Source organism: Pithys albifrons, chromosome 13, assembly GCF_047495875.1.
Source record: "Pithys albifrons albifrons isolate INPA30051 chromosome 13, PitAlb_v1, whole genome shotgun sequence".
NCBI lineage: Eukaryota > Metazoa > Chordata > Aves > Passeriformes > Thamnophilidae > Pithys > Pithys albifrons.
The window spans coordinates 548,681-574,066 of NC_092470.1; the positions used below are offsets into that span (position 1 = coordinate 548,681).

The window sequence follows — 25,386 nt, forward strand, 5'->3', positions numbered from 1 at the left end:
GCCCTGGTATGAAGGCATTGTTCTAGCTTTAATTAAATTGTATCTGCAAAACCTCTAAGAATTAATAAACTTAGAACAAGACTCTCTGCAATGTAAAGCAGATTTTGTTCTCCATCCCCCAACAGTCTTTGCAGATTAAGTAGGTTTATCTTCCATTTCAGCATGTGAGGGTAAAATGAAACAATGTCTTAGCTTACAGGATGTTACCTACCAACTCGGATCTACTCTAGTGTGAGAATCAACAAACATTTGTTAACAATAGAGAATTTCAGAGATTTATAATTTAAACTATATCAAATAAACATGAGAACTGAAGGAAAACTTAAGAAAGGTGTTTTCTGTTTCCTGGAGAACTCAGATATTACATATATATATATATAGTGCAGGGTAAAAGCTTAACAGCTTTTTATTTCTTGTGACACAAAACCTGTGAGGCAAATAACTAATTAAACTGTGTCCTCTGCAGAGGCAGTCCTTGACAGTAAATACAAACACCAGCATTTTCAAAGGCCTGTCTAAAGACATATATTGTATGTTAACCACACAACTGGGTCCTACACCCACAACATCATAAATGCTGACTGGGTATTTTACCTCAGAAGACTGAGAGGCATCACACCAGGTGACTCTGAAGCTGGCACAGTCTCTGTGTCAGTCACTGGAGTGGTGGCAGTGGTGGTGTCCTCCAGAGAGCTGCTCATGAAAGATGTTGTGCTGGAAGCAGAAGGGCTGGTTGTAACTGGAGTCTGGGCTTGCTGAGACTGCTCACCTTCTTCTACTTGTTGCTCCACTTCTGCACCAGAAAAAAAAGGATGTTACAGCAACATTATGTAATTGTGTAGCCATGGCTAAACCTTCAACTTTCAGAAATAACCATCATCATTCAGAATTCTCCCCAGTTGAAAGAGGTGTGCAGAAAGGCACACCACACATATACTCCTGTCAGTAACTCATGGACTGATGAAAAGACAGAAGTTGATGCTGTTCTCACACCCACACAAGGTAAACAGCAAACAAGCCATTTAATTATGCCAGACCTTATGATATTTAGATTTATCATTGTAACAGCCGGAATTATTTTCAAAATATGCAAAGGGGAAAAGGTCTTAGATGGGGAAACAGAACTGATTTAACTATAAAACTATTTTTAACTCAGCTGTCCAAGTAACATTTTTAAGAGGGCTTTTTGTTGGTTTAGAAGGAGCACAAACCCTTCTGACAAGTATACACAGAACTGCTGTTTTTGAAAAGTATTAAAGACAAATTAAAAACATTTATATTTCTAATTGACTCCTATACATGCACTTTTTATTAAAATAAGGAAGTAGAAAAAAAGGCAAAAAGGTCACATCTATAAAACAGTAAAATGGCTTTGCAAAACTTCTCTGTCCGATTAAGACTCCTCCAAAGTGTAACCTATGCTATCTGTATTATCATTACTATCAATTATAATATCAATTAAAAAATACTGCAGCCCTATACTTGCAGATTTTGAAAATGTACCTTGTTTAAGTCTGCCACCAAACTGGTCCTCCAGCAGCCCATGGACCACCAACTTGTAAATCATGGCTTGTGCCCGCTCCAGGTCTGCCAGGCCCAGGGCCCTCTTGATAGGGGAGCGCATGACTGCCCGCTTGACCATGTGCCTCATGAGGAACTGCAGGGCAGCCCTCATCTCCACATCTTCATGCACCACTGGGGAGCTGGCACAGTCCGAGTTGTGCCCGTTCTCTGCCAGGACCTTGGGTATCAGCAGCAGCTCAGCGTATTTACTGCAGCTGAGGAGGACACTGAGCGACTTCATAGCCCCCAGGTAAAGGTAGGACAGCTGCACAGCTCTGATCTCTGACTGCACTATATCGTGACTTCTTGGAGCATGGTCATGATTCTTTTTCCTTCCCTCACCAGGCTGGTGCTGGGATTCCATACCTAGTGGTGATGGTTCTAAAGAAAAGGAAACAATTTCATTTTCTGACTTAGAGCTTGTGGCACCATGTCCTTTGTTATCATCAGCACTTGGTCCTAATCGTGTGTCTGATCCAGCATCACCCTCCACCTTCTGGTCCATGTCCCCCTTATCTTCAGATTCATGTCTGTGTTTTTTCTCATGTCTCTTGGTGCTCTGCTTTCCCATGTCTTCATGAATGCCAGTCAGATAGGTAAGGTCCAGCAGGACAGTAGCTGTCAGCCCACGAAATCTTGCAACATCAAAAGGCAGTGGTTCACAGGGCTCCAGATTATACAATGGAGTATCACTAGGCGACCAAAAAGTTGGGAAGCTTTAATAAAGATCAGAATGACACAGGAAAAAGCAAGTGAGGGAGAGACAGGAGGAAAGTACAGGAAATAATGTAGGCAAAGTAAGATGTAAAATATATTTGATAAAATAAACAAACCAATTCTAAAAATCAAATGCGAACAGGGGAAAATGAGGTTATGACCAGAAAACAGGGAGATATGGTTTCAAAGTGAAGGCAACAAAGCATACACAAGTTTTCAACAACAAGCACTGAAACCCAGGAGCCCCACAGAAGCTGTCAATTCTGTGCTGACACAGGCTTTGGCCAGATTATTTAGAAGTATGTAACACACTTCTACTGAGAAAAGCTACCTTCAGCTAAATTTTATCATCATACCTGAGCTGAATCTATGAACAGATAAAAAAGTTTACAAAGAAAACTTTCTTCATGTTAAGGAAAAGCTATGATTGACTTCATGTTCTTGTTCAACTACCCGTCACCACCTTCTGTCTCTGGTATGTCCTCCAGTGAGGACATGGGTTTTAAAAACTAAGGTCAGAAAACCCAACAAAACTAAGGTCTGTCTGTCCATGTATATTCAGTGATATCTCCTGGTAATATTTAGGACTGCTACACTTGACTAATTTCCACTTGAGGCAGGATAAAAATACACCAGCCTGGATTTCCATACATCTTGCATATTCCATACATCCAGCAGAAAAATGACTTTTAAATCTTCCTTTTCTTCTCCCACAATCTTTTCCCATCTTACAATAAAAACTTCTACCTAAAATGAAAGCAAGCTCTGAACTTAATTCAATGCTTTACCAAGAGCTTGCCTGTGTTCAAGTGCTGTACCACTTCACTCAAATAATGCCTCAAGTTATTTTAAGGGCACACTGACTTTAGGGCTATATTGTCATACAGGCCTACTTGAAAGAATTTACATGTAGAACTAAATCCATTGCACTTCAGCGTATGTAGTTAAAGTGACAACAGCCTTTGCAAAGACAAAACAGACATAATGCTGCAACAGCTCAAAGAGGCAAACTGACCTCAGCTGTTTTAGAATGTAATTGTAACTGGCATTAAAAAAGAAATAATTCGTACTCAATTTCTCCAGAGGACTGTGGTTCAGCTACAGGCAGGAGTTCAAGAAATTAAAGTGAATCAAATCATTTCCACACAAAAACACAGGCAAGTCCTGTGAGAGCACCAGAGAGCCAAGGGAAGCCACTGGCTTCATTTCAGAGTTTCCTTCCAGATGCCTTCCCTTTGAAGGCAAGACAGGTGGATGAAGGAGTGTATCCTTCCAGCTTCCTCCCGGGTTCTCACCATCAGCAGCACAGCAGCAGCTCCAGACTGTTACTATCTAACACAGGGGCATTCCCTGACCTCTAACGCAGGTCAGACAATCAACACTACTCTCAGGGAGCATTAATTTCAACATCACTGAAGCCTAAACTGGAAACAATTCATCAGCACAACTAACGCAACACAAACTTCTCCAAGCACGACCCACCACCACCAGACCGCGACAGCACAGGAGATGCACCTACCTGATGGTGATCTCTGCCTCGTCCCACTGCACCTTGGCAGAGGTGCTGCCCTCCTTGACCACGCCGAGCAGGGTGGCGTGGCGCCCGGTCTGCCTGTGCACGCAGCGCCCTCCGACGCGCAGCCCGGCATCCACGCCACCGATGACGGCCAGCACAGGCCACACCTCGGCACACAGCACCTTCAGCTGCGGCTCGGCCAGCTCGGCCAGCCCGTGCCGTCCGTGCCGGCCCTTCTCCTCCTCCCTGCCCTCCTTCTCCTCACGCGCCTCGTGCTCCTCGCGACTCTGCACAGAACGGCTCTTCTTCAGCTTTTGCCCTGCTTCCTTCAGGCACGTTTTGATCTTGTTCAGCCTCTCCACCATTTTTTTGTTGATGCAGTGAGTCCAGCGATCGGTGCGGTGCAGGATGCGGATCAGCTGGATGGTGGCCTCTGCCAGCACTGTGGCCACGGGGCTGCAGATGGGGTCCCCAGGCAGCAGATCCCGGGGTGTCCCACGCATTTGCATGTCACAGATCTTCACCTAAGTGTTGAGAGAAAACAGTGTCAAAGTTGTCTTCTAAACACACATGGATACACTTTTTTTTATAAATACAGGAGTCTCCTGCTGAATTGAAAGAATTACTAGCACTGTATTGTTTTGCCTGGAATCCCCAGGAAATCCACCTTTGCACTGATCAAAGCCTCCACACAATCACCTTCAAACTCAAGGATGCTGAAATTACAACAGTTCATTGGTTTCTCACAAAAGACTATCTAAAAATCCTAATAGTACATTCTCCCTGCTTTCTGAGGAAAGGGATTTTTTGTGTAGAACACCGAGTCTGTAAATCAACTCTAAATAATAAAACACATTTTGAATTTACAATAGTTTACAACAGCTAAGACACTGTGTATTTTCAACACTGTTTTTGTCAGAAATCCAAAATGGTACCATACAGGCTGCTATGATGAATATTGATTTAGCCCAGCCAAAACCAGTACCCCCACACAGATGGACATTTAACTTACCTTCTCTCCTGGATTACTGCTATAGAACATAACACAAGGGTATAACTCAGCTGCATCCACATCTTCAAAAGCTAGTTTGGGCTCCTAGTGAAAAAAAAACCCAAAACACAAAACCCTCAAACTCAGAACACTTTCAAAAGCAAAAATACAAAACATGAAAAAGTTATGTGTGTATTATAAAGTTTGTAAGCACTGAAACTGTCACATCTTTTAACTATCAAACCAATCCACATCATTTTACTGTTGAAAAAAAAACCAAAACCAAAAAAACAACTGATGTTAAATACCTCTCCATTTTTACCAAAGGAAATGGTTCTTGCTTCCATATCCAACACACATGTGATGAAATCCCCCTGGGTGAAGCTGGACAGGGTCAGGTTCTGCTCCCCATTGTGGTAGAGGTTGCCACTGTAGGCTCTGTACAGCCACATGTCCGAGGTCGTGCGGTGGTTGAAGTCGTGCACTGGCCAGCGAGAAACTCCCACACACGTGCCCTCATTGCCCCGGTTCTCCTTCACAATGTAGAACTGCCAAAACAGACAGGGAAAAAAATCAAGAATATGCAATTTAACACATCAAAGCAACAAAAATTTTCATTACACATAGGCATGTATTGTTCTGGTTTTCTCAGAAGCTACAAGTGCTAAAAATAATATTACAGAATGAAAAAAGCTTTTTGCCTCATGTTCGCAGTGAGTGACTTCCACAGATTCATGTAAAAAAATAAGTAAAAGTGCTATTTTAAAGGTGGTACTAACAAGAACCACAACTGTGTATGTACCTTATATTCCTAAAAAACCCCAACAAAATAAAAAATCATCCCAGATGATTAAAACACCAGTCTTGCCAGTCAGGGTGATGTGCCTTTCTGCAAGAAAAGAACAGGTTTTGTGAAACGCTTTTCTACAGAAGAAATTCACAATATACGTATTTCAGTTGGTAGCTTTTGCAAAACTAGGCACCTCTATGCTGATATGGATCTCAGGGACAAGTAGCATCACCTCTACAAATACACAGCACACACTGACACTCTCCAATCTGTGCACTGACATACTCAAACAGCAGAACTCCAAAGCAGCCACAAACTCTTTCCTTTGACTGAAAAACCATAGAATCACAGAATGATTTAGATTGGAGAAGATCCTTAAGATCATGCAGTCCAACCACAAAGATAACACCATCATTTACTCAAGAATGTTGTCGTAAGGTAAAAAGTATAGGCAGCTGCTGTTAATAAATCATAGTCCTTTTCTAAAATCAAGTGAGAGAAGAAATACATTTTTCTGCAACCCACCTTCCACTGGTAACACCCAGAAGTAACTCCAGTGGATGCTAAACCATATCCTTTGCCTCCACTTCCATGGGTTAGAATCTGCCCATTCTCCACTATGCAGCACTGAGCTTTCTCAGGATCAAAGGACACCTCCTGGATGGGAAGATTCTCATCCTCATCCTCAGACTCTCCTTGTTTCTACCAGAAACAGGACAAAAGGCTGGTGTCAATGCAGGCCAGGAGCACCCAGTCACCACACAAAGCACAAGCAGAGGTACCTGCAGCTTAATTTCCTGCTCCTTCTCCTTTATCTGGATGGCATGTTTGGCCTGAGCAATGGGAGTCTCCCACATGCAGTCAGACAGAAGGGAGAACAGTCGTTCTACAACCTGGAGTGGTGAACAAATTCAGATCACTTTAACTCCACGTTGAGGACAAGTAACATTAAATTCTTTTACTTTGTAGGCATAAACATCAAAATATTTTGTGCTCTTAGATTAACAAAATCTACACTAAGCCTCACGTGATCTGGATTTTGAACAAACTTAAAAAACATTTTTAAGTTTAATGAGACTTTTAGAAGAAACAGGTGTAGAACTGTATATCAAAATATAAAGACCTGAGCCATTTGATCATCTTCAACACCAGATTCACAAGCAGGTAGTACAGCTTCCAGGACATGAAGTGCAAGCAGTCTAGTCCTCAGATTGCCAACCAAGGGAACTCCTAAACGTGGAACAACATATCAGTCATCTGAAAGTGCCTGCAGCTGACTGCACACCACCAGTGCACCAAAGTGTAGCTCCTGTACACAGCCTCTCCAGCTAGTTATGGCTGTGCACTATGAGACACATGTTCTAACAGGGCTTCATCTCTGCAACTGCACCACGGAAATGCAAGTCACCTCTGAGTACAACAGCCTGACAAGGTCATACCTGAGCAACACTTCTGAGAAGCAATGTTGAGAAGAACTTCTGTCCACTTTGGAGATGCCATTTTTGACTGAATTGCTTTTGAAGACACAACCCTACGCAGGAAAACAAGGAAGTCCCCCAGGTGCAGCTCTGCGGTGTGCTGCTTTCGGAGGGCAGCTGCAAGGCAAATTGGAGGGTTTCATTACAGCCTTACCATTACAACCTGACTGGCAGTGCTTGGTACTGTGCTGCAGGTAGAAATACAATGGTCAGTTAGTTCATGCTGGCTGGCTGTTAACCTTGGCTGGCTGACAGCTGCCCACCAAGCTATGCTCTCACTTCTGCTCCTCAGTAAGGCAGGGATAAAAAAACATCAAAGCTCATGGGTTAATGTAAGGGAAGGAGATCACTTTTCTTTTGACCCTCACGGACAAACCAGACTCAACTTGGGTAAGAATAATTTAATTTATTGCCTATGAAAAATAGAGTAGGACAAAATTAAAACATCTTTCCCACAATCACCCCTTCTAATGAGACTCAACACCACCCCTAACTCTCCTGCTTCCCCACTGAGCAGGGCACTGGGGGAGAGTGGTCTTGATGCAAACACTGAACTTCTGCACATCCTGATGATATTCCAAGACAAATGTCTGTGGAAAGAACTCAGATCCTAATATCTGATTAATTATCTTATTAATTCATCATTCTGTGCATTATTTATAATTGCAGATGGTTATAAGCACCAAAAAAACACATGTACACCTATAGCCAAGCTAATTAAAAATTCTTCAAATACATAATTTGCACATAATTCAAAGTGGTCACTAAGGGACTACAAACAATGTGAAGATACCAGGATGTCAGAAAATTTTTTGTTGAAGATTTTTTCATGACAGAGCAGTGTCACCCTCTTACTATCCACTTAAACTGCAAAAGTGCTTAATGCAAAGTAAGTACAATTTCCCGATTAAAGATATATTTATTTGCAGTTTGAAATCCAGATAAATTAAATTCCTATGACACATCTATGAAAAATGCTACCACCACTGACTCATTTTTCAAGGAAAACTATACTCTCTTCCTAATTTCAGATATCAGAAGGAGTAATTCTTATCCTGCCTCTATCATTACACTGCTTTATGCATCAATTCTATATAAATTTGAACTGAGCACAAAACTATTTGATGACTTGAATCTAATTTACAGAGATAAAAATCACCCAACAAAAACCATAACAGAGCAGAGCTGACAAGGACCTCAGCATTCAGTGGGTTCTTCTCTTGTGTTTTCTGGTGTTTTAAAATTGTAAGAGAAATAATGCAAAATAATTACCTCTGAAGTCTCTCTTCTCATTATCCCCATTTGAATCTGCCTTTTTTGATTCCACTTCATCCTCCTCCCCTTCCCCTTCTCCAAAGGAAGCCATAAGCATCACACCAGCTTGTGATAACAAGTTCTTCAGCTGGCTGCACAATAAATCCAGCAGAGACTGGACCACCTTTGGGCTCAATTTATCAGCATAGGTTCTATACAGACATACACAAAAAAGGAGAGTATTTTAGAGCTGATCCACGGAACAGAAAGTGCTGCAGGTTACTGTTCCCCATCCTCCACCACAGGCTTGGATTATTACTTTTTTAACTCTTCTAAAACACATGTAAACTGAAGTCTAATAAAACAAACTATAGAGTCAAAAGATGCATTTTCAGTATTTCCTAGAGGAAAAAGAACAATTTGGTTTCTTAATCATAATTCCACTGCAACTTCCAAAAATTATGTGTTGTTTCCATGGTTTGGGGTGTTTTTTTCATGGTTTGGGGTGGTTTTTGGTGTAAGGTTACTGCAGCTTTTGGCATAACAGTTTTGGCAGGTAAATGCAATGTGTTGTATGAACACTGAAATGAAGATGCTTGTACTGAATACCAAATAACAGTCTGGCTCCAAATAGAAAATACTTTCTCCACTGCTGTGCACTGAGTTAAACTAAATATTTAAGTATTGATAGGACTTTGCATTCTGCTCCATGGCCTAGTAGAGGCCACTATACCTCACCAAATTATTTCATATTCTGAAAAAAGCACAGTGTACTATTCTCAAGAACTCCTACCACATTAGAGGTATTGCTTTTTTACACAAATGACTTTTACACACCAACAGAAAGTCTTATCACATCAACTGAATGGACCTACATCCCAGGATTAACCAGCAAAATGGGGACAATGAGAATACAGTGTACACAGACCACAAAGCACTAACTATTTTCACCCAAACACTCACAATGTAAATACATTTATCAGTCTTATGTGCATGTTTCCTATGCGTAACATGACTACTCTTTTTGTTTTGCCCTTCACTTGTAGACTTCTGAGCAACATCTACTGTCCTAAGGAAAGCTCACACAAAAGAAAGGTTACTTTTAAAGGGTGCTGAATAGTTTCCCCATGTGTCCCAGTTCAGCAGGTGGGACCAGTTTATCACAGTGTGGGTGTGACCAAAGCTGTGCATTCTAAACCCTCTACACCATTTCCCAGGAACTGTTAACAATGGACCATTGGCAGCAGCTGCCCAGGACACACCTGACCCCTCAGGCTGCAAGCTGGGTGGGAAAGAAGCCTGGGAGAAGAGCTGGGACAACTCCCCTCCAGGGAGTCCTTGGCACCTCCACACCCACCTGAGGGCTCATGTCTGCTCATGGGCCAGCAACGAGTCCAAAATCCCTCCTGACTCCCAGAGTCAGATCCCCCAGTGTGGAACTCCCTGCCCTGGGGGAGGGACTGGGAGCTCCCACCTGCACCTGAGGGTGTATAATCTTGGGGTTTGGGGACTTCTGGGACCATTTGTGGGATCCAGAGGAGGAGCAGAACCTGGACAGGAGGAGACCACCACTTTCCACCAGACTGTAAAATCATCTGCACCAACAGGTTTTTCCCCTCCTTTTACTTTGGACTCGGAGGAGCCATGTGGGGCTCAGCACAGGGGCCACCAAACCCCCCTGTGTTTGTGCCTCAGGGGGCTGGGTTCTACTGCTGGGTTTTGTGAGTTAAACCCATTTCTCTTTGTGCCATTGCATTTCTTGTAATAGTGTTATTAAATTGTAACTGTGACTTGTAATCTCTTTTGTATTGGGTTAGTTTCTCCTGCCACTTTACCTTTAAACCAGGACACCATGAAATTTTCCCAAAGCAAGGGAGCATTTGACACTCACCCCGTGGTGATGGCCAGGATCTGCAGCAGTCTGGTGCTGGCTACTTTCAGAGCAGTGCTGAGCTGAGACACGCCAGTTTTGGGCAGCAGCTGCAGGGGCTGCCCCAGCATGGTGTCTGTGCCACACAGCTGGGACAGCACGTTCAGCAGCCCCGTGGAGATGGCCAGGGACACGTCCACGGGCTGGTAGTGAACGCTGAGGGCAAACACTGTCACCAGCAGGAGACGCTGTTGTGCTTCTAAGATTGGAAGAGTTGGGTTTAATTAATGAGCTGTTTAGAGTAAGAATACCAAGACAGAATAGCAGATTTTTTTAAAAAATATAGTTGAATGAATTAAATTGTCAAGGGAAGAGTGAACCTTTGTCCGACTCTTCAAGGCAGCCCTGAAGTACCACTGTAGTCCCCTTTAACTCAATGAACTCTGTGTCAAGGCTGTCCAAGGAAGAAATAACATGCAGATCTAGTTTGTGATGTAAATGTTCTGAGGCTAAATCTCAAATCAGACTCTTCCCCCTGGGGTAAGGATTATGGGGTGAAACACTTCATTTTCTACCAGTATTTCATGTGGATTCTCAAGAAATTTCTTTCAGTTCCATTTTAATATGAATTAAAGTGAAAAATCAAAACAACTCAGGTAAGAATGCCCATTGAGTTCTACCAAAAAAAAATTCAAATTCCAGAGCTCTCTTCTCTACTGAAGCTCTTGGTCAGTACACATACAAAGGTACAAAGAGGTGCAGAGCTCCATCTATCCCTACAGCACAGAAGCACATGGCACTATCTGGATATAGGACAGGACAAAGGGCTTTCCAAGGAGGTAAAATGCCTCTTCCTCAGGTTTGGGTTTAAAGAAAGCACACTTGAACAAAGGAAGAGATTGGAGACTTCTCAACTCTTCAGAAAACTGCTTATCCCTGAAAAACTCAAAAATCACTTTGAAGCCCAGAAGTCACAGGTGACTGTGGAAGATTGTGGTATGTGGAACAGAAAGGCTGAGAATACTTAAAGGACAAAATAAGAAGGCCTAACAGTGAATTCCAGTCACTAATACCAAAGGCTGCTCTGGTAAATGTACAAGCTGTTGTACTGTGTATCAGAGGACATACTTTGCAAATCTGGTTTTCACTTACCTATGTGATGCTTATTAGCTTGCAAAGCTCTTTCTAAAGTAGCAGATAACTGCTGGTAAATTTTGTGCACAGCCACCTGGATTTCAATTTGAATACTTCTCTTGGCTGCTCTGATACCATCCTGGGCCAAACAAATTGATATTAGAAGGACTGATACACTTTTATCACTCAGTCATTGAAACAGCAGGAAGCAGTGAAACACATACCTGGTAGTGATGCAGCCTCACACTCTCCCCTTTGGCACCTGCATGTCCCACAGTGCCTAAACCAAAGCAGCCAGCAAGAAACTGGAGTCTGACAGAGGTGAGCAGGGAAGAAGACTGAAATCCTGGTACCTGGCGGCTCCCCATCAGTGGCACACTGCCCTTCTCCTCCATCCCTGACAGCAGCACCAAAATCTGATGGAGAGCTTCCAGACGGAGCTAAAACAAAGGCAGGCAAAGGACAGTGTTAATTCAGCAGCCAAATGTCCTTAGGAACTGAAATGTGATCATCTTCAACTGCAGGCAAGAATGGAGGAGGCAGCTGGTTTTTCCTTGGCACAATTTTTTTAAAAAGGGAATACTTTTAGTTTTGTGTGAGAGTTTATTTTGATTCAGGGACCCCTCAAGAAAAAGGATTTTATCCCTTCTTCATAAAATCATATAGTCTTTACTAATTTTCAATCAGACCTGTACTAACTTTGTATTTAATATTAATTTTTGATTTTAGCTTGTACCCAAGTTTGTCAGTGATCTTAACCATGTGTAGCTTTAGACAAAGAGGAACTTAACCCTGTAATTCTATGATGAACTTTAAGAAATAAACCAAAATCTTGTTTAGATTAAAGGCTAAACTGTAAGAAATAAATCAGCAAACCTGTCTAGGTTGAGGCCTGAAGCTGTAACATTGTTTAGTTAGAAGGAAATACAGAGCTGCAGAGGCAAGAGCAGCCCACTAGGGCCATTAAAAGTCACCCAAAATATCCTGCTTAACTCTGAGGAGGGGTTTTCAGTTGTAACTCAGGATATAAACCTGGAAACACAAAAGACTCATTGAACATGTCTTTGGTGGAATTATCCCCATGTTCCCAGCACTGAATAAAAAGAATTTTATTCTATTCTATTGGATTTGATCGTTTCCTTAAAATAATTTACCAAAGGTTCCCTGCTCTAGCTAAGATATTTAACAGAAAAGAAAGAAAAATGCATTTGATAGTTGGAATTTGGACAATGTTTCAAGAAAATAAATTCCTAAAATGAGCACAATGTATAAAGAATCACAGGAGCAGTTAAACTGAGCTTTACCTCAGCCCTCAGCTGCTGCTGCTCCATGGCAATGATTGATGCCTGGGGGCTGGTGGACATGCTCTCCTCTGGCTCCTTAAATCCTGGGGAGTTGCCCACATCTCCACTCACAAAGCTGACAACGTTTTCAATCAAAGTGTGAACTCCAAGGGATCTTGAGAGGTCGAAATCAGACTCCAGGAAGGAGTAGGAGGCCGTGCACAGCCAATCTCTGCTGTGCTTCAGTCGCACCCAGGAGTCGCTCAGGGCTTCCACCTGACTGTGCAGAGCTCCTAAGGACACATACAGGGAGGCCTCTCAGTTCCCATTCACCAGCCAACACATTCTGACAGTGGGCAAAAACTGAGCTGCTGCTGTTCGTACAGGTGGAAAATGAGTACTCATGTTGTTAACTGTACCATGCATTGAGCAACTCAGAGCAGAACGCTTGATTTAAATGTACAGCAATTTCGCTGAAGAAAAGGCTGTATTTCTTTCAAATGTTAAGCAGTATTGCAACACGGTGCCAAGTGAGAAAACAAAAAGGTAGAAGCCACTCAAACTGCTCAGCTTAAAGCTAGAACACTGAATAAAAATGATTTGCAGATAAATGACAAAATAGTAAAGAAAAGATTTGCTACAACAGAAATTATGCACTTGGATATTTATTTTAAGGTCTAACCATAGGATAAGAGTAGCTTTGGTTTTAATGAAGTCACTATATTTCATAGTTTTGAAAAAGCACAATGTTATTTTGGATGGAATATTTACAGAATTCATGACTGCAGATGGAACAGAAAGTTTTTGATTTTAGCCTAACATAGAACATTCACTTTGACTCAAGACAGATACACGTGTATTAAGTACTATCTACAGCAAGTATTAGATGTGTATCTCTGTCATCTGGCAATTTCACAAGTCTATTTTCAAGTATTTCCTTTGACATCAGCATGTCATTACACTGAAGCTTTACCACCACTAATAAATGGCCTCGTTCAAATGAGCATCAGCCACCAGCCTGCAGCACTGGGGCCTGTTTGTCACCATGGCTTTGACCTCATTTCCAAAGAAGTTCTGCTGGAACTTCATCCCTGGCACAAAGGAGTTCACCAGCAGCTAACCCACATACATCAGGTAGTGTTTTGGTATTTTTCTAAATGTTCTTGGACAACTTGGACCCACACAAGTTGTCACAGGAGGGCAGGCCCTGCCCACGAAACTTTGCATCTATACACACAGGTCATGCCTGAAGACCTTTTTGGAAACTTAATCTATGTTTAAACTCACTTTGAAATTTTGGTTTGCATTATTTTGAATCATCTACAAATAATTTTAACATATTAATCTCTCTTGTGCACAATGAGCTACAGATATAATTTGGATAACCACAACCCAATCACAAGATTTGCACAAATCTGTATTACTTCATTTGTCAAAAATCTTTCTGTGAGGTATCAGCCTCAAATGTTACTAAAAATAGCCATTTTCAGGAAAAAGTCACACAAAGGTTTTCTTTCATCAGGAGGGCTGTTCCAATGCTTCAGGACCTCCTCTCAACACTGCCTACCTGCAGCAGCTGCTCAGGGCAACAGGGACAGACAGACACAGAGCTCTGGAACTCAGGATAGCTCTCCCAGTAACCATTCTACACCATTTCTTTCCCAAAGAAAAGTGCTATTATTCTGCCAACAACTCTGCACCTGCAGGTCACAATCTGCACCTTCACACAACTTACAAATTCAAAAAACTGTGAAATTTTGCTTCTCTTTTGTAAACTGGGTAGTTAATCTACACTTAGTTGCCAAAAAGTTGATTGTCAGGGCTATGAATAAAGAAAATCTGCTCACATTCCATCTCCTTGTCTGTAAACAGTGTTCACGTGCTTGTGCAAGGAATCCCTTACACTTGGTAGTGAACAGATTGCAATGGCTTCAGAAAGAGCCATCACAGTACTCAGACAATACAGTGTATTTCACAAAAATACACAGCCTCAAATTCAGTCAGCATAATGCAAAGATTAGGTTTAAACACTACTTTTCAAAGTGCAATGTAATTTCCTGCTCTCTGCTGCTTTATGTAACACAGCAATATTACCTGGTTTGCAGAGAACAGCCTATTTTGTCAAGTTTAATATAAAAAAGTCATAGAAAATCTGTTAACTTAATTTTACAATTTCTACCTGACTCCAGTATTTAAACCAACAGTAAAGACAAATACACCTTACCCTAACTTTAACATTAGTTCCTAGAGTAGTTATTTTAAATCTCTTCTTTAAAACCTAACTCACATGGGGAAGTAGCAGGTGAGAAACTTAAGATAAATGACAGAGGAGAATAAACGGGGCTAAACTACTTTGTTTCAGGTAGGCAGCAGTTTCCTGGCACATGCATGGAGAGCAGAGCCCAAGGGAGAGGCCAGCTGAGGTCTCAGCTCACCCACAGGAGGCACAGCTAAATCCTCACCAAGTCCACCAAATGTTGCCTACACAGCAACAGGAGCCCCTTCAGGCCCTACAGCCTCTGAAAAGCAGGAGGAAGCAAAACATCCAAAGGGGCTTGAGCTTCCTCCCCTTTGCCTGCCCTTCCAGGAAGCACAGTACAGAGTCAAAGCAATTATAAAGACACAAAAAGCAATTCCAGTGTCCTAAATCATAAGCTAAAGGAGACCTTTCAAGCAGAGAATCAGAAGAATATTTAGTTTCGATAGTCAATAAATTATTAGAAGAAGGAACCCCCACCACGTATTAATAAAACCTAAAAATATTTCATATTTGAAAAAAGATGAGGTCTTAGCTAATAATTTTTAGTATGAAACACAAGAATGTTTAATGTAAGACCAATTTAAAGTTGTTTCAAATTTGGAGAAAGTCCAACAATTATGAGATCCAGATTAGATGTAAAACAATACAAGTTATGACTGAAAGTACAGAGTTTAAAACACAAAGGTGTCAGAACTCAAAGCAGCATACTTCAGAAGTAAAAACATTTAGGATTTGAAGCACATGTCTAAACAAAAGGGTTTTTTCTCTGAAGATTTTAAATATCACTAGAAGAATCAAATGTATGACTGTAAATTGGAGCTTAGCTGGATTCTGTGCAATACCCATCACACAGAATTGATTGCAGTGCTGCACTTCCACAAGCCTCTACAATCACATGAACAGAGCTGTGCACAGGAACTTGAAGCTTACAGTGAAAAAAACAAAGTTTACTTGTCCTTATAAGCCAGCTTGTAATAATGGGTTTTCTACATGAATGTGGCACAGCTGCAATGCATACTTCATAAAACAAAAAGCACGTAGGGAAGCCAGAGAGACAAAAAATAAACATGCCATCAGTTACTTGCTTGAAGCTCTTCTTTTTTCTGGGGCTCAACTGGCCAAAAAGGAGTAAATACACTACACCACACAAGAATCAGAAGACAAAAGCAGACATTTGAAACAGAAGGTGACATACTCATAAAACCTCTTGCTCATATTATTCTTAAACGATCACTCTCATCTCAGTCAATACAACGATATACCAAGCAGCAAAAACTATGTGGAAAAAATACTTACTCATGTTTTGAATTAGTATAACCCAGATACCAGACTTGCTGAATTCTCCCCCTTCTTTTCAAGGAAACAAAAGTAACCCCTTTAAAACAGCTGTAAGCAGCCACCAAGATGTGTGCCAGTCCCCTCCCAACACAGTGTGCCCACTGCCAAACTCAGAACCCACTGTTACAGGCACATCATTTCAAGTGCATTTGTATTTCATTTAAGTTGCTGCCTTTTTTGCAGTAACGCTGTCAGTGTTACACACAGGCACACTGGAATTTACTGAGTTAAGATGCCCATGACCAAACCCAGGGCTGGAGGACTCCACTGAGCTGCCTGCAAGGAGGATTTAACTGCTGACTGTGCATCCCTTACTGGGAATTCCCTGCAGTGCAGAGCGGCTCACAGGTCCTGCACAGAACAGGCATCACACTGGGGGACACACCCCTGCATCTGCAAAACTGAGAGAGATTCATCTCAGCCATAACAACAAAAAAAGGTGTAGATATGAGGGGAAAGCAACAATGTTCTCATCATGTCTCACTGCAAAATTACTGAGAGAGACTTTTTCTGCAGGAATGGAAGGAAAAGTTTACTAATTCATAAAAAACTAAATAGTAAGGAACAAGAAACTTGAGGAATCCTCAGGCTGAAGTAGGAATACCCCAGTCCTATTTCTGAACAGACAGAATGAATGAAGAAGGCAATTTAAATAAAGACTGGACTGAATGACTAGGATGTTAATTGAATAAAAAGAATGCTTTTCCTTCCACACTCCTCTGCAAGACCACAGGAACTCACAGGATTAGAAGTCTTTCTACTGCTAGTTTTCTACATGGCAATTTATGAACACGAACTGTTTTTACACCATAAAAATCAGGTTATAACCACCAGGGAGGTCAATGAACAAGGAAATGTGACCTGAACTGTGAACAATGAGCTGCTGCATTCAATAAACAGAAGTCCTAAAATAAGCCAACCCACTCCAGAGGGAATTACTCTCTTGCCTGTAACAAACAAACCACTCACCAATACCCTGTAATTTGGACAAATTTGCAAGGATCAAACACTCTGCATGGAGCACAGCTGAGGATAAATGAGCCCTACAAAACCACAGCTGGAAACTTCATGCATGGTCTCAGTTCTGTAACATTTAGTGTGGTTGCATTCCAGTAACTTGTTGGGAAGAGATGGAGGAACCTCACACTCATATACGAAGGAAAATTTTTTAGTCAAAAATCCCTCTAAGTCTTCCAAATGGCACAGCCTACAGGAAAAAAGCAGTGGTGATAGAAGGGGATAAACCTGCTTTCCAGTTAGCCCTGCCTGTCAGCTTCCTTCACACATCTTGTGGAGACACACAGAAGAGGACAGATATTTTCAAGGGCTGCTGCAAACATCAGTAAGGAATTATTTCAAAACCCTCATGTAAAAGGAAACATGATCAAATTTTTTAAATAATAAACTTCAACAGCAAGAAATAAGAAGCAGTTCCTTTGTTTTTATTGTAAGATTCTACTTGTTCTTCCCCACCAAGCACTGTCAACCCTACATTCAAACCAATGAAAATGTGAGAAGTTCAGCTACAAGTTCCTTAAAGCAACAATGGTTACTGCTGCTCTTCTGTAGGAAGAAAGAAAAAAACAGGCTTGAAGTGAATTGTCATTTGAGAAGTTTCCCACATACACTTCTGTTGTAATGCAGGACTGCACTCAAAACAAACATCTACTTCAGCATCTACATGACAAGTTTCCTTCCTCTCCTTGTCATTCAGAGGGACAGCAAACCTTCCACATCCTCCACTCAAAAGCAGGTCATATGTGGGAGTACAAAGTGCAATCAGAAATATGGAAAGAACAGGTCAAAAAAACCCTAAAAATAAAAATATGCTGCCTGTTTCTCACAAAAATACTTATTGAATGCCCCACAGGGATATGGCTTTGATGGCACTTGAAAATCCACCAGAAGAACACCTTGTAGTCTTCTGTGGGTCATCTCTTCTACAGTGCTTTACTTGCCATAAATGCGAAACTGGGCTTTTTCATCACTTCAGTTCTTAACAAATGCAGCAAATTCAAATGCAGACAGAAGCCTTTAATGACTTTTGTCAGCACCTGGAGATGGAGCACAGCAGGATGTGAACATGCTGTAAGAGTTTACATTTCTCCTGTTCCTCAAGCTGAGGCAACAGTGAGCACAGACATCCCCCTTGTGAGTCAGAGCCCATCACTAGAATAAAGATGGAATCAAAAGGGTTTCACCACTCCAACATCTGTGACTGGCTCTACACTATCCCTGGCACCTCAGTGTGCTGGAGATGTTACAACGGGTGGACAACCCAAACTGGCTGTGAGTTGCACCCTCACCAAACCCTGGGACAGGCTTCAGCTCAAGAGGATTCCCAAAGCCAGACATGTCAGGAGAAATGCAAGACCTTTAGCAGCACTGAGCTGAACAGCTCATCCACTCATCACACAGATATCTGGAGACCTTTCCTGACCCTGACAGACCTGTGAGGGGTGCAAATACACCCTGCACTTGCTGAGACTGGCACTGGCTATCAACCAAAATTGTCACATACATCAGCCAGCACAGGCAGACAAGTTTCCAGTACTATATGTTGACCAACCCAACTGCCAAAACCAGACAAAAAACCTGGAAGTGTCAAGGGAGAGGAAGGACCAGAAACCAGGGGATCAGTCCACACTCTCACAGTGTTCAGTTGCAATGAATGAGCTATTTGAGCTTCTTTATGTTCTGCAGAGATCAACTTCATTCACCCGTGTCCTCCTCAGTGTTACATACCCAGTGCAGAATTTTCTGTTGTATAGAAGTTTGCATAAACTCTACTCTTGCATTATTCCCCACTTCCTGAGGCTCCTGAGCAAAGCAACATCAGCCTAACAAACAGCTCAGGACCACAACCCATAAGACATACTGTACCTGAGATCTAATCCAAGATCATTTCCTGAATTACTTTTAGGACAGAGGAAACGAACTAGAGAGTTTTGTGTCAGATTAACACCAAAGCTAAAAATGCTTGTTTCAAAGACTGCACTGCAGATCAGAGGACTAAGAGGGGCCTTCTGACAGATCTTCCAACACTACGAATGCCATGGCTCATCCTGCTGACGCAGAACCAACAGCTCCACAACACCTCCTGATTTGTTCAGCTGTTCCAAATGATTATGCATGTACAAGGAATTCCTTTCCACATCACTTAAATACTGAGATCTAATGGGTGCTGCCACTGATAGCTGGTTGACAGTTCCAGAGGACTTTGAAAAGCAATCTCTGAGCACTCTGCTTAAAGATGAAGCCTTTTAAACTAGAACTCTTATGTGACCTAATGACATTAAGGCTTCTGTTATTAAGGCACATCATAACTCAGTCTAATTCCTCTTTACACCTTCCTGTGATTTTTACAGATGCCTAAGTCATGATTCTCACAGAGATCCTGCATCATCCAGGATGAAGTGGGACTTTCAGTCTCTATAGACAAACACCCCTTGCTCTCTCCACACTTTGCACCAAGAAGCTCCTGGAGATTCCCCAGAATGCAGCAAAAACACAAAGCAGTACAGAAGGTGAAAATCTGATTTATATTGGAGGACTGAAAACTGTGGTTGCTTAGTTCTGGAGCTGTGCTGGAACTGAAAGGATGCAAATTAAAGTGGTGTTTCCTGAATACAAGTTCTCCATGTTCAAACACATTGTATGACAGAAGGTCATTGTTAGCACAAGAACAGAGCATTCCACATTAACTTCTCCACCAATTTTTTATTCCTGAAATCATGAGTAGAAACCAAATGAATGATCCTAATTCACTTAACTTCACAGAAATCCTCACTTGCATCAAAAGAACATCACAATTCTAGAAATTAGAACCAAGAGTTATCACACCTAGGAAATATTGTAACCCAGCCACAATGCAACAAACAGGGTACAATTATTTTACATGTTATTTTTAAATACTCAGTTTTAACATCTGTTATGTAACTGTCACCTGTATGTGACTGCAAACACACTTCAACTTCAGCAACACCGACATTTATGTGGTCAGTATTCACCAGGTAAACAATGACACTTACCCCTCTTCCTGTGTGATGCTGCCAAATCCAAATCAACATTTCGTCTTCCACTCTAGATTAAAAGATTAATAAAAGTCTCATATCTTTAGGTGAACAAATGTGGTGCATAATATTTGAGTATTTAAATTTCATCCCTTGCCCATCAAAGTGAGAAAGTTAACTGAGCCATAACAATTCCAATTGTTTTTTTTACCACTAGTACTTTCTGTTAACAATGCTGAATAGCTCTACTGAAACACAGTGCTAAACAAATGTTTAGGATGTGCTTGCCATGTACATGGAAATGCTGCTTTACTTACCAGGGAATAGCCTTCCTCATCTGACTCTGGCTGAGACAAATCAGATTCACTTCTTGACTTCATCAGCCTGTAGTTGGAGTTTGCGTGGATTGAGCGACTTTCTGCAGTCAGACTCTCACTCCTGTTCCAGGTGCACACACATCCACGTGCACACACACACAGAGGAAGAAAACACTGACATTAGACAGAAGTCAAGAGTTGATGGGCAAGTTTAGCAGCTACCACAGTTTTATTTGGGAGCAGACTATCACAGAACATCACAAGACCCCATTAAAGAGGAAAACAGTGGTCTGATGGCTTCAATCATGCTTACAAAGGGCATTAGTCAACTTTGTTACTTCTTCACAGCCTCACTGGCCAAGTGAACAGATGCAACCTCGGTGAGTGACCTCTAGTGCCTTGGTGAGTATTACACTGAGTAACAAACACTCTGAGCTGGGAGCACAAGGAAACACACATGGTAAGTGAGTGAGAAAGTACTGAACTTATTAAAAACCCACCCATAAAATGCATCCTAAAGTTGATATGCTGGAGATGAAATATACTGTGACAATGACAGAGGCACCCACCCATGCTTTAGGGACTAGATTTCCAAAAAGAGGCAAAAAGAATAAAAGGGCACTGAATATATATAATCCTTCTCTATAATCCCCACCAATACCTTAATATAAATACCAAACAGAGCTTCTGTACACTGGAAGCATAAGTAATTCAGACTAGTAGCATCAACTACACAACTCCTGTCTTATATTCTACTTCAAACACAAAGATTACCAGAATAAAAGTTTAAGTGAAACAAGTTTAGAATAAAAGCGTTACCAAGAATATCTCCAGTTACAAAAATTAAAATAGATTATGTAGTACTTATATTATTTAAATTAACCACTTCTCCCATTCAATGAGCTGCCTGACTTTATTTTTTTTCTCAGTGTTTTACCCATGCCAATGTTAGGAATATTTAGAAAAATCAATTATGAACAACAATTTTATCATAATAAGCTTTGAAACTTCTATTTTAAACATATACTGGATTTTTTTTACAGTACTCTATAGGACATTGGCAAAGTTCAAAGGAATATGGCAATAAAAGAATCTAAACACAAACAAATTAGAGGAAAAATAAATAATTTTTCCAAATACTTCATTGTCCCAGTTCAGCAGCTGGGACCAGTTTATCACTGTGTGGGTGTGACCAAAGCTGTGCATTCTACACCCTCGATGCCATTTCCCAGGAACTGTTAACAATGGACCATTGGCAGCAGCTGCCCAGGACACACCTGACCCCTCAGCATGCAAGCTGGGTGGGAAAGAAGCCTGAGAGAGGAGCTGGGACAACTCCCCTCTGGGGAGTCCTTGGCACCTCCACACCCACCTGAGGGCTCAGCTCTGCTCATGGGCCAACAACAATTCCAAAATTCCCCCCTGACTCCCAGGGTCAGATCCCCCAGTGTGGAACTCCCTGCCCTGGGGGAGGGACTGGGGGCTCCCACCTGCACCTGAGGGGAGAGAATCTTGGGGTTTGGGGAATTCTAGGACCATTTGTCAGATCCAGAGGAGGAGCAAAACCTGGACAGGAGGAGACCACCACACTCTACCAGACTGTGCCATCATCTGCACCAACAGGTTTTTCCCTTCCTTTTACTTTGGACTCAGCGGAACCACGTGGGGCTCAGCACAGGGGCCAACAAACTCCACTGTGTTTGTGCCTCACGGGGCTGGGTTACACTGCTGGAGTTTGGGGGTTAAACTCAATTTTTATTTGTGCCACTGCATTTATTGTAATGTTGTTATTGAATTGCAACTCTGACTTCTAATCTCTTTTGTGTTGGGTTAGTTTCTCCTGTTTACCTTTAAACCAGCACACTCATGTCATCTTTACACCTGATGGTCTAAACCATTCACCACTGAGCCCAACTTTGAAACTTAAATGGGGTCCACATAGAATAAAACTCTTCAGTGTTAGTTAACATGGACAAAGAAGTTTCAGAAAAATCACTATTCTCAACAGAAGCGTAACGTTGCTCTAAGCAAGAATTTTCTTCGAAACAATTCTAAGGGGAAACCTGAGTGACAAAGGGAGCAGAGCAGAGCTGAGTGGGGCACAGAGCCCACCTTGTCATGAGCCCAATGCCCTCGGGGGTGGCAGAGGGCACCTGCTGTGCCTGCCCGTCCTCTCTGCGCCGTTGCAGCTCCTCCAGCACAGGGCTGACACCCAGGATGAGCAGGGCACACCTGTGGATCACAGAGTTGCAGGCAGCAGTGTACACATCCTGCCCCTCGGTGAGGTCGGTGCTGATCCTGCGCTCCTGCTGCGCCTGCGGGGGCGGCTCGTCCAGCCGTGTGCCCGGCCCCGCGCCCAGCCTGTCCCGCTCCCGCTCCCGGCTGCGAGCGACCTCACGGGCTGATAGGAAACATTGAAAGATTTCTGTAACGTGCAACACAAAAAGAAGATCTTTAACTTTTAGGCAGAGCCACAGAGAATAAAATAGTCATTTACATCTTGGGCCAAAAACTGCCCCACTACAAAGAACAAGTAGTATTTTTCCAAAAGTACAAGAATACATTAATAATACAATGCCATAAAAGAAGTCATGCAAAAAGGTTAAATGAAGCATTTACACAGTAAATTTTAAAATGAAGAGGACAATGCACTTTGACAGAACACCAAACACTCTTTTAATGTCTTACTGCAACCCAACTCCTGTTTGGATGGCATCAAAGAGGTTATTTCATGTTTGCCTTTTAGCAGACACATAAAAGTAATGCCCCTGTAAATCTGTATTCCAGACTCCAGCATATATCCAGCTGAACACTGAAACAGTTCCAGGCTTTATTAGCTTTGGGCAGGACTTCATTAAGATCTTATCAGAATTCTTAGCCTTCACTTTCCTTAATTCTGCTGTGGTCTTAGGTGCCAGATTCTTCTAAAGAAGCTGTATGAGTGACCTCCTAATCCCTGTCCAAGGACCTAAAGTTCTCTTTGAGTTATTAGTTTTAATTTTATAGACTCGGCTCCCTTTGGGAAAGGCAGAGGTAAAACTAAATACTTTCTTCATTGGTATTAAGTTAGAAGCAGCAAGGCACCAAGAACACAAACTGAACTCTGCATGTCAGGATCAGCTTCCCTTGGGAACTCCTGGGAAATAGTCACCATCTTCCTACTTATCTGTCTGTGTAACACTACTGTGTGTCTGGGTATTTCTGGATACAGTTCCTTTATGTGCCCTGAAATCATATCCTGGTGGAACTAGAGAACAACTCTGAGCATTTCCCCAGGTTAACTGTGTATCAGCTGCAAAACCATACTGCATGTACTGAACTGGTGACATGTATACACCTTCTGGAACCATAAATGATCTCGAATGTGCCTTCAGCTCCACAGCACACCTCCAGCAAAGGCCACTGCATTGTCCACGTAATGACACACCTCAGGAAACTAAAAGTGTAAAATACATTCTGCCCTGTGAGGTCTCAGAGACACACATGGGAATCCAAGGAAGAACTATCAGCAGAATAAATGGGTGATGGGAGCAGAGGCTGGTAAAAGATAAACATTCTAACAGTATCCAGAGGAACAACACTTGGAAAAGAAAAAAAAAATTATGCATGTATGGAAAACGTTTCAAGTCAGCCAATTTTACACACACACCACAGAAAGTTTCCCAGGCTAACACTATTCCTGTCCTTGGGAATGCTGAGTTACCAACAGGGAAAACGAGCCCTATGTCACTGCACGTTGCTTCACTGGAACTGGAAAAATTAAGGATTAACTATCCCATTGAGCTGGATTACAAACCCAAATCAGTATAGCAACAGTTTGCAAAGTTTACCTTTTCCAAGCTACCTTCTGAAGAATTAACAAGATTTTTAAAAAACCATGAGAAAGCATTGCAAATAGTGTTACGAACACCAAACTCATAACTAAGAGATATTCAAAGATAGGAGTGAATTCCAGCTGAGTCAGCCCACTGTTACCATCAGCAGTTTTGTTCCCAAACTTCAGAATAACATCACCCCTCAAAGCTCACTACATAAAATAACAACATATACAAACACAGCCAAAATCCTACATATAAATAGGGATGAAAAGTCAAGAGATCCATTGATAAGAAGTTCAGAGAAAATGGTATGAAACCTCTTGGTCTTGCAGACAGTGCCTGTAAGAAGCGCAGCTGTATGTCAGATGCCCTGGGAACTGCCCCTACAGGCCTGATACTCACATTCCCTCATATCTGAAGACTCTCCTGAACCAATAGAAGCACTACACCATTTTATAAAAATAAACTTCTCACAATGTTCACACAGACAAATCTTTCATAATCTTTTAAATAATGTCTCAATTTTTCCTCAGAGGGAGGGAAAAGGACACTGTCCTTCCAAGGGGCATTGCACTACTGACACATAACGAGTACTTACTACCAGCTGTCATAACTTCATGTTCTCTTTCCTCCTCTTCATCTTCTTGTTCTGGGTGTCCTTCCTCTCTGTCACGTTCTGCCTGCTCCTCCATTTCTGCTTCTTCATCAATTGTACGGGTGAAAGAATGTTCTTGGGTATCAACATCACCAGATTCTTGGTTATCAAGTATCTTGATTAAAAAAAACAAACCAATAAACATTAAGTGAAAACTTCTCACACCAAAATGAAAGATGAATGTAAAAGGACACAGGTACTGAGTAGGGATGTTTTCCTATCAAAAAGATAATTTTGGTACTCTGTGAAATAAGCAACAACAGCTGTTTGAGTCAAAGGCACTAAATACATTAGCTGGAAAATTTAATTTTTCTCTAGTAGCCATTACTCAGATTATTTACAGAAAAAGATCTCTTTGTAATGCTTACTTAGACTCTACAGTCAAAATT

At 41.8% G+C, this 25,386-nt stretch overlaps 1 protein-coding gene across 12 annotated transcripts in view; it reads right to left on the minus strand.

The window, feature by feature from the left end:
* Positions 1–25,386, minus strand: part of HERC1 (HECT and RLD domain containing E3 ubiquitin protein ligase family member 1) — a 123,025-nt gene that overhangs the window by 37,414 nt on the left and 60,225 nt on the right. For 9 of the 12 annotated variants that reach the window (XM_071568799.1, XM_071568800.1, XM_071568805.1 and 6 more), the window contains 18 exons: positions 24,941–25,112; positions 22,637–22,949; positions 20,525–20,645; positions 20,226–20,277; positions 12,618–12,889; positions 11,538–11,753; positions 11,332–11,452; positions 10,201–10,438; positions 8,328–8,521; positions 7,017–7,172; positions 6,701–6,807; positions 6,360–6,470; positions 6,103–6,279; positions 5,096–5,335; positions 4,809–4,892; positions 3,800–4,320; positions 1,504–2,279; positions 595–793 (listed from right to left, as the gene is read on the minus strand). In XM_071568799.1, coding sequence (XP_071424900.1) covers positions 595–793; positions 1,504–2,279; positions 3,800–4,320; positions 4,809–4,892; positions 5,096–5,335; positions 6,103–6,279; positions 6,360–6,470; positions 6,701–6,807; positions 7,017–7,172; positions 8,328–8,521; positions 10,201–10,438; positions 11,332–11,452; positions 11,538–11,753; positions 12,618–12,889; positions 20,226–20,277; positions 20,525–20,645; positions 22,637–22,949; positions 24,941–25,112 — 4,070 coding nt within the window. The remainder of the gene's footprint in view (positions 1–594; positions 794–1,503; positions 2,280–3,799; positions 4,321–4,808; positions 4,893–5,095; positions 5,336–6,102; positions 6,280–6,359; positions 6,471–6,700; positions 6,808–7,016; positions 7,173–8,327; positions 8,522–10,200; positions 10,439–11,331; positions 11,453–11,537; positions 11,754–12,617; positions 12,890–20,225; positions 20,278–20,524; positions 20,646–22,636; positions 22,950–24,940; positions 25,113–25,386) is intronic. The other 3 variants (XM_071568807.1, XM_071568809.1, XM_071568806.1) reach the window with 3 other exon arrangements.